The sequence below is a fragment of the Saccostrea cucullata genome, unplaced genomic scaffold (assembly GCF_032062105.1).
Source record: "Saccostrea cucullata isolate Sc308-1 unplaced genomic scaffold, CSIRO_AGI_Scuc_v1 ctg6432, whole genome shotgun sequence".
In the NCBI taxonomy this organism is placed as follows: Eukaryota; Metazoa; Mollusca; class Bivalvia; order Ostreida; family Ostreidae; genus Saccostrea; species Saccostrea cuccullata.
In genome coordinates, this window is record NW_026937755.1 from 65,171 (window position 1) to 73,472 (window position 8,302).

At 36.2% G+C, this 8,302-nt stretch overlaps 2 protein-coding genes across 2 annotated transcripts; both read left to right on the top strand.

The window, feature by feature from the left end:
* The first annotated feature begins 317 nt into the window (after positions 1 to 317).
* On the top strand, positions 318 to 1,007 carry LOC134248782 (uncharacterized). The gene has a single exon (XM_062731167.1). It carries the CDS (start codon positions 318 to 320, stop codon positions 1,005 to 1,007), a length of 690 nt encoding a protein of 229 aa, XP_062587151.1.
* A 929-nt stretch (positions 1,008 to 1,936) lies between these two features.
* LOC134248780 (serine/threonine-protein phosphatase 6 regulatory ankyrin repeat subunit B-like) lies at positions 1,937 to 7,833 on the top strand. Its single transcript, XM_062731165.1, has 2 exons — positions 1,937 to 4,421; positions 4,737 to 7,833. Exons 1-2 carry the CDS (start codon positions 1,941 to 1,943, stop codon positions 7,434 to 7,436), a joined length of 5,181 nt encoding a protein of 1,726 aa, XP_062587149.1. The 5' UTR covers positions 1,937 to 1,940; the 3' UTR covers positions 7,437 to 7,833.
* The last annotated feature ends 469 nt before the right edge of the window (positions 7,834 to 8,302 follow it).

Here is an 8,302-nt window from a genome sequence, read left to right on the forward strand (position 1 = left end):
TTGAGAACTTATTAAGTCATTGAATAGAAATGAGTCATATCAACATTTTACAAAACCATATAAAAGTATAAATAGATCCTTGAAAATTAAAAGTGTTAACTTAATTTTAAATACATAATTCGATATCTGTAAATTACTTTCATACATGAAACAATTTACTTTTTGAATCAGTTGAACAGAAATATTTGAAGAGAAACAACGTTTGTATTTGTAAATACAATTCATTCAAATGTTTGTAGACAAAGCAAACAAAGTAATGAAAAACAGAATAATAATTTCAAACATTTCAGATCCCATGTGAATCATCTAGATACCAAATGGCTTCTGGACCAGACCTTGCCGACCGTTCAAGGTTTGCCAAACTGGGAATGGCAATAAACGAAGAATTGACCCAGGCCTGTAGAGATGTCTTAGAAATGGAGGTACCTCCTGGTCTTGTCTACAACAAAGTGAAAGCATCATCAATTTATAAGAAAATGCGCCCCGAGCAAGAACTTTGTCTTAAAGGCGCCAAAACAGTTGGTTATAAAGAATTTGATATTACGTTGTTATACACACTGATACGAAACATATGTAAAACGATTCCTCTTCCAACAAATGGTTGGGGTGGAAACACGATGCCGTCTGTAGGAGAAACAACGATCGGTGATGATGTTGAAAGGATCAGGTTGATACGAAACACTATGTTTGGACACATAAGCTCGGCATCTACCTCACAGACAGAATTTGATGACACATGGCAAATGATAACTGATATCTGCCAAAGACTTCACACGTACACAAACAAAGACTATTTGTCTGGACTAAGTAAAATTCAAAGACTGGCCTTAGAAGAAGAACATGAAAAGGCTATAATGGAAAAACTTAAAGCTAATTATGAAAAAAATATAGATCTTATGGAAAAGATGTCGTCTTTGGAATTTCATTCGCAAGGTATGAATTCAAAATCTGAATCATTGGAGAAAAAGATTGTTTACCGTGTACATATATATGTTAACAAAGCGTGAAGTCTAACTGTTCTGCAAAAAAATATACAATTCATGTATATATTTGTTTTAATATTGTCTTTGCAAATTAAAGTAGTAACAGGTTAACATTTTGTAGTTTAATTCCATAAATGATTTGATTGTTGCAACCATATTTAAACATAGGAAAGAGCAAACGATTAGTTGACAATTGAAGGATGCTTACCTTTCCTTGCCCCTGTTCCCGCCCTAAATTTAACCTTTAAACGCATAGATGTTCCTTACCCTTATATTTGTGTTTGTACATGTAATGTTTCATTAATTTGTGTTGTTTAATTGCCACTGATAAAGCTGATTAAAATTTTACACACTGGAATATATGATAGGTATAAGGTCATTATTTCATACACTGGAATTAACATCAATCTCTGGAGGGCTCGCTCCGTGATCGGGAGTCGTGAGTTTGAAGCTCGGCCGCGACTGACCTAGGTCAATACAAAATGTGTAGCAACTGTTTTTTCGCCATGTGTCTGCACTTTGAACTGAAAGTTGCAGGTCCTTCAGATGAGACCTTTAAAACCGAGGCCCCGTGTCAGCTGCAGGCGTTGGCAAGATAAAGATCCCTCACTGTTCAATGGCTCTGAATTCCGAGAAAAGGTCAAAATTAGAAGCCCTTCACTGGCATACGGTGACGTCTTCATATGAGTGAAAACTTCTCGAGAGGGAAGTTAAACAATATACAATCAATCAATCAATATTAATTTCTGGAAATTTAAATGATTAATGTGAACAAATAGTCCCTTTTCAAAATTGAGAAAAAAACAAGTCCTCGGTCGAATTACCTCAGGAAATACAGATTGATATCGTAGCAGCTTCTGATCAAGAATGAAAGCTCGTGAAAATACTAGTTATACATACCCCATAATCTGGCAATGAATTCATAGATTCAACTTTGTTTTTTTTTTAGGAAAACCGATGATAAATGAGATTCTCAAAGACTGGCAAGAAGAAAACACTGCTTTTATTCCAACAAAAGCAAGTTGCGTTGTAGAAGAAAAGCTCAAAAGTCATAACCTAGTCATAGTAGTTGGAAATTCTGGATCTGGAAAATCGGCGATTATTCAGCATATTGCACTCAAGTATAAAAATCGAGGAGCTAATGTCATACCAGTGGATGAAGTAAGAGAAATTAAAGAGAAGTTTTCGTATTTGGCAGAAAATGAAATCCTCTTTGTACTCAACGATCCTTTAGGAAAGGAGTCTTTGGATGAAATATTGTATACTTATTGGAAAAAGTATCAAAAAACGATAGAAATTTGCTTGAAGAAGGGCAAACTACTCGTGTCCTGTAGAAGATGCGTTTTTTATGACAAGAGAGTGAAGGGACATTTGTTCGAGGAATCCACCATAGTAGAAATAGACAACGAAGAAAATCAACTGACAGTTGTGGAGAAAAGAGCAATCCTCAATCAATACACACAGAATCACGACCTTACTGAAGAAATAGTTTTTGAAATAATCAAAACAGAAGCATATTTCCCATTGCTCTGTAAGCTTTTTTCTCGGTCAAAATACAAGGAAAATGGACTTGACTTCTTCAAATCTCCGAAGAAGTTCATTAAAGAGGAAATTGAAATTTGGAAGAAAAAAGACAAGAAGAAATTCTGTGCTCTTATTTTAGTTGTAGCTTTTAAAAACAATCTGAAAATAGAAACAATTGTAAGGAATGATGATTCAAAGAAGAAATATAAAGACATTCTGGGAATTTGTGAATTAACAGAAAACACAAATATTTCAGTCTTCCACAGTACTCTCCAAGAACTTAAAGGATCCTATGTCAAACGTGTCGGACATGTTTTCCAATTCCTTCACGACCTTATTATGGAGATAACGACTCTGGTGTTTGGTGTTGATTGTCCACAAGAGACAATACAGTACGCAGACAGTGGTTTTCTGAGACGACTGGTGAGAATAGAAGACGATACAGAAGAGAAAGATTGCGATCCCTTCACTGTTTACCTTCCTGAAGAGTACATTGATGATCTTGTAGACAGGTTTATTATTGACATGCAAACAGAACATTTCGTGGATGTTGTTCTCAACCAATGTTTGAGAAATGAAAATGTGAAGAAACAGTTTGTTGACAGTATAAAGGCATCAGAAAATCTGTCAAACATTGATAAAAATGTAAAATGTTCAATACATCAGTCAGAGTTTGTAAAACCGTCAACTGAGTTTAGCATATCAAGACTTACTTTTCTTGATTGGAGACATAAAATATGTCCTTTGAATGGATTTATAGTATTTGGTCATGATGACATTTCTCTATCTTTCATAAGAATTATAAACAAAAATTCATTGCAGAATCTTTTTGTTTTTCCTGCCGTGTGTGCTAATGGAGCGTTACAATTGTTTCATAGTCTGAGGCAAGAATACAAAGAAACGGCTATAAATGAATTTTGGGGGTTATTTTATCCAATCCACATTGCTTCTGTCTTTCACAACTTTGAGATTATCCCAGAATTAATCAGACTTGGTGCTAATGTCAATATGTTAAGTGCTGGAAATATTTGGACTCCTTTAATTTTGGCAGCAGGAAATGATGAAGAACATTTAACAGAAGCTGGAAAGGAGACAGAAAAAGGAGTAAGACGTAATAAAACAATTGTTTGCTTATTGAACTATGGCGCCAAAATTAATTTAGGTGGCGATGATGGAAAATCTCCTCTGTGCCTAGCTTGTCAAAAGGGGTATACCAGCACAGTACAATTGTTACTGCACAATGGCGCCAAAATCAATTTATGTGACATGGACAGAACCAGTCCTATTTTTATAGCTTGTCAAAATGGACATGAAAGCACGGTTCAACTGTTACTGAACAACGGTGCCAACATCAATTTATGTGAGAAGAATGGAGCTAGTCCTTTTTATATAGCTTGTCAAAATGGACATGTTAGCACGGCAAAACTATTACTGAATAACGGTGCCGACATCAATTTATGTAATAGTGATGGATCAAGTCCTCTTTATATGGCTTGTCGAAATGGACATGATAGCACGGTACAACTGTTACTGAACAAAGGTGCCGACATAAATTTATGTGAAATAAATGGGACCAGTCCTCTTTGGGTAGCTTGTAAAAATGGACATTATAGCACGGTACAATTGATACTGAACAAAGGTGCTGACATCAATTTATGTGAAATAGATGGGACCAGTCCTCTTTGGGTAGCTTGTAAAAATGGCCATTTTAGCTCGGTACAATTGTTACTGAACAAAGGTGCTGACATCAATTTATGTGAAAAGAATGGAGCCAGTCCTCTTTTTATGGCTTGTCGAAATGGACATGATAGCACGGTAAAACTGTTACTGAACAACGCTGCCGACATAAATTTATTTGAAATAAATGGGACCAGTCCTCTTTGGGTAGCTTGTAAAAATGGACATTATAGCACGGTACAGTTGTTACTGAACAAAGGTGCTGACATCAATTTATGTGAAAAGAATGGAACCAGTCCTCTTCATATGGCTTGTCAAAATGGACATGATAGCACAGTACAACTGTTACTGAACAACGGTGCTGACATTAATTTATGTGAAAAGACTTCCGCCAGTCCTCTTTATATAGCTTGTCAAAATGGACATGATAGCACGGTAAAACTGTTGCTAAAAAACGGTGCCAACGTCAATTTATGTGACAAGAATCAAGCCAGTCCTCTTTATAAAGCTTAAGAAGCTGGACAATATAGCACGGTACAATTGTTACTAAAGAACGGTGCCAACATCAATTTATGTGACAAGTATAGATTCAGTCCTCTTTATATAGCTTGTTATAATGGACATGATAGCACGGTACAACTGTTACTGAAGAATGGCGCTAAGATCAATTTATGTGATAATGATGGAGTCAGTTCTCTTTATATAGCTTGTCAAACTGGACGTGATAGCACGGTGCAACTGTTACTGAATAACGGTGCCGACATCAATTTATGTGATTATGATGGATTCAGTCCTCTTTATATTGCTTGTCAAAGTACACATGAAAGCACAGTCCAACTGTTACTGAAAAATTTTGCAGATGTTAATTTATGCCAAAAGAATGGAGCAAGTCCTCTTTATATAGCTTGTTATAAGGGACTTGATACCACGGTACAACTGTTACTAAACAACGGTGCCGACATCAATTTATGTGAAAATACTGGAATCAGTCCTCTTTATGTAGCTTGTCAAAATGGAAATGATAGCACGGTACAACTGTTACTGAACAACGGTGCCCACATCAATTTATGTAACAAGAATGGAGCCAGTCCGTTTTATATAGCTTGTCAAAATGGACATGATAGCACAGTACAACTGTTAGTGAACAACGGGGCCGACATGAATTTGTGTGAAAAAGATGGGACCAGTCCTCTTTGGGTAGCTTGTCAAAATGAACATAATGGCACGGTACAACTTTTACTGAACAACGGTGCTGACATCAATTTATGTGAAGAAGATGGGACCAGTCCTCTTTGGGTATCTTGTCAAAATGGACATAATGGCACGGTACAACTGTTACTGAACAACGATGCCGACATTAATTTATGTAACAAGAATGGAGTCAGTCCTCTTTATATAGCTTGTCAAAATGGACATGATAGCACGATACAACTGTTACTGAACAACGGCGCCGACATCAATTTATGTGATAATGATGGATTCAGTCCTCTATCTGTACCTTGTGAAAATGGACATGATAGCACGGTACAATTGTTTCTGAACAATGGTGCCAAAATCAATTTATGTAACAAAAATGGATTCAGTCCTCTTCATATATCTTGTCAAAAAGGACATGATAGCATCGTACAACTGCTTTTGAATAACGGTGCAGACATCAATTTATGTGATAGTGATGGATTAAGTCCTCTTTTTATAGCTTGTGAAAATGGACATGATAGCACGGTACAACTATTACTGAACAAAGGCGCCGACATCAATTTATGTGATAAGAATGGAACAAGTCCTCTTTATATGGCTTGTCAAAATGGACATGATAGCACGGTACAACTGTTACTGAACAACGGCGCCGAAATCAATTTATGTGATAGTGATGGATTCAGTCCTCTATCTGTAACTTGTCAAAATGGACATGATAGCACGGTACAACTATTACTGAACAACGCCGCCGACATCAATTTATGTGATAATGATGGATTCAGTCCTCTATCTGTAACTTGTCAAAATGGACATGATAGCACGGTACAACTATTACTGAACAACGGTGCCGACATCAATTTATGTGAGAAAAATGGAGTCAGTCCTATTTATATAGCTTGTCAAAATAAACATGAAAGCACGGTACAACTGTTATTAAACAAAGGTGCCGACATTAATTTATGTGATGATAATGGACATAGTTCTTTTTATGTAGCTTGTTATAATGGACATGATTGTACGGTACAACTGTTACTGAACAACAATGGTGCCGACATCAATTTATGTGAGAAGAATGGAGTCAGTCCTCTTAATATAGCTTGTCATAATGGATATGATAGCACGGTACAACTGTTACTGAACAACGGTGCCGACATCAATTTATGTGATAATGATGGAACCAGTCCTCTTTGGATAGCTTGTCAAAATGGACATGATAGCACTGTACAACTTTTACTGAGCAACGGTGCCGACATCAATTTATGTGAGAAAAATGGAGTCAGTCCTCTTTATATAGCTTGTTATAAAGGACTTGATAGCACGGTACAACTGTTACTGAACAAAGGTGCCGACATCAATTTATGTGAGAAGAATGGATCCAGTCCTCTTTATATAGCTTGTCAAAACGGACATGATAGTACGGTACAACTTTTACTGAACAACGGTGCCGACATCAATTTTTGTGATAGAGATGGAACCAGTCCTCTTTATATAGCTTGTCAAAATGGACATAATAGCGTAGTACAACTGTCACTGAACAACTGTGCCGACATCAATTTATGTAACAAGAATGGAGCCAGTCCTCTTTATATAGCTTGTCAAAACGGGGATGATAGTACGGTACAACTTTTACTGAACAACGGTGCTGACATCAATTTTTGTGATAAAGATGGAAACAGTGCTCTTTGGATAGCTTGTGAAAACTCACATTGCAGTACAATCGAACTTTTATTAAACTCAGGTGCTGATGTAAATTTATGCAATGAAGGGAACTGCAGTCCGTTGTACCTAGCATGTCTCAATGGTAATGACAGTATGGTTAAACTTTTACTAGATGAAGGTGCAGACATCAATTTATGTGACAACGAGGGAACCAGTCCACTCTACATAGCCTGTGAAAATGGACATGACAGCATAGTCCAAGTATTATTACAAAACGATGCTTGTGTTAATTTATGCAATAAAGCCAATAAGAGTCCACTGTATATAACATACTTATATGGTCATGACAGTATCGCTGAACTTTTACTACAATATGGTGCTGAGTTTTTATTCTGACGATGGTTTCAGTGGTTTCTCAATACCAAGTGTGTTCACATTATTTCCGAGATATTTCTGAGATATGCAGCAAAAGCTGATTCGGGCTTTTACTATAGCTTGCAAACAAGTGCATGACATTTTCACAAAGAATTTTCCGCATTTATTCAAAAAACTTCCGCATGAGAAGAAGAAAATTGCTGAGGCCTTCGGTCCGATATTCAGATATATATCGACGTTATATTATCAATTACCAATAGATACTTTCATTCATATATCGACTTGCCATATCTTTGTGAACTTGAAATAGAAGACATCACAGAATCTGCCACTTCTGTTTCATATTAAATGTTTCGTAAAATTCTATTGTTGTTATCATGGTTTTTCGTAGCAAATATAACCTTTCATAGGATCTTATTTTGGCAGAAATGTTATATTCCAATAGCTGCAGATCTGTAGCTCTCCGAAAAAATATATATTGATAGACCGGAGAGCTACAGTGCCAACCATTGAAAAAAACTGTACATTTATTGCGCAGAAAAAAGTGCGCTAGGTTCTTGACTAATATTTCCAAATTCTTACCTCAATTGCAAAAAATGGAAGATTTCAAAAAATTACCCTCTCCTCTATCAAGTTCTCGCGTAGTTGACATCTGAACGAAGCATATTGGACCGAATTATCTTTGAAACCAAAATGGCAGTATAAATAAGCGAAATGTTCAATGATTGCAACATCAGGGCCAGGAGGATTATTAACAACAATTATGAGGAATGTTTTGTTGTGGAAAGCGTCAAAGAATATATTAGGATCACATGGTTAGTAATACTTTGAGATTACAGCTTTAAAAACATGGAGAAATAAATCGAGAACCGAGCGCACTTTTTTGT

Coding starts and splice junctions, on each gene's coding strand:
- LOC134248782 (XM_062731167.1), top strand. CDS start 318: ATGGCTTCTGGACCAGACCTTGCCGACCGTTCAAGGTTTGCCAAACTG.
- LOC134248780 (XM_062731165.1), top strand. CDS start 1,941: ATGATAAATGAGATTCTCAAAGACTGGCAAGAAGAAAACACTGCTTTT. Junction 4,422..4,736: donor AAAATGGACATTATAGCACG/GTACAGTTGTTA, acceptor TTGTTACTAAAG/AACGGTGCCAACATCAATTT.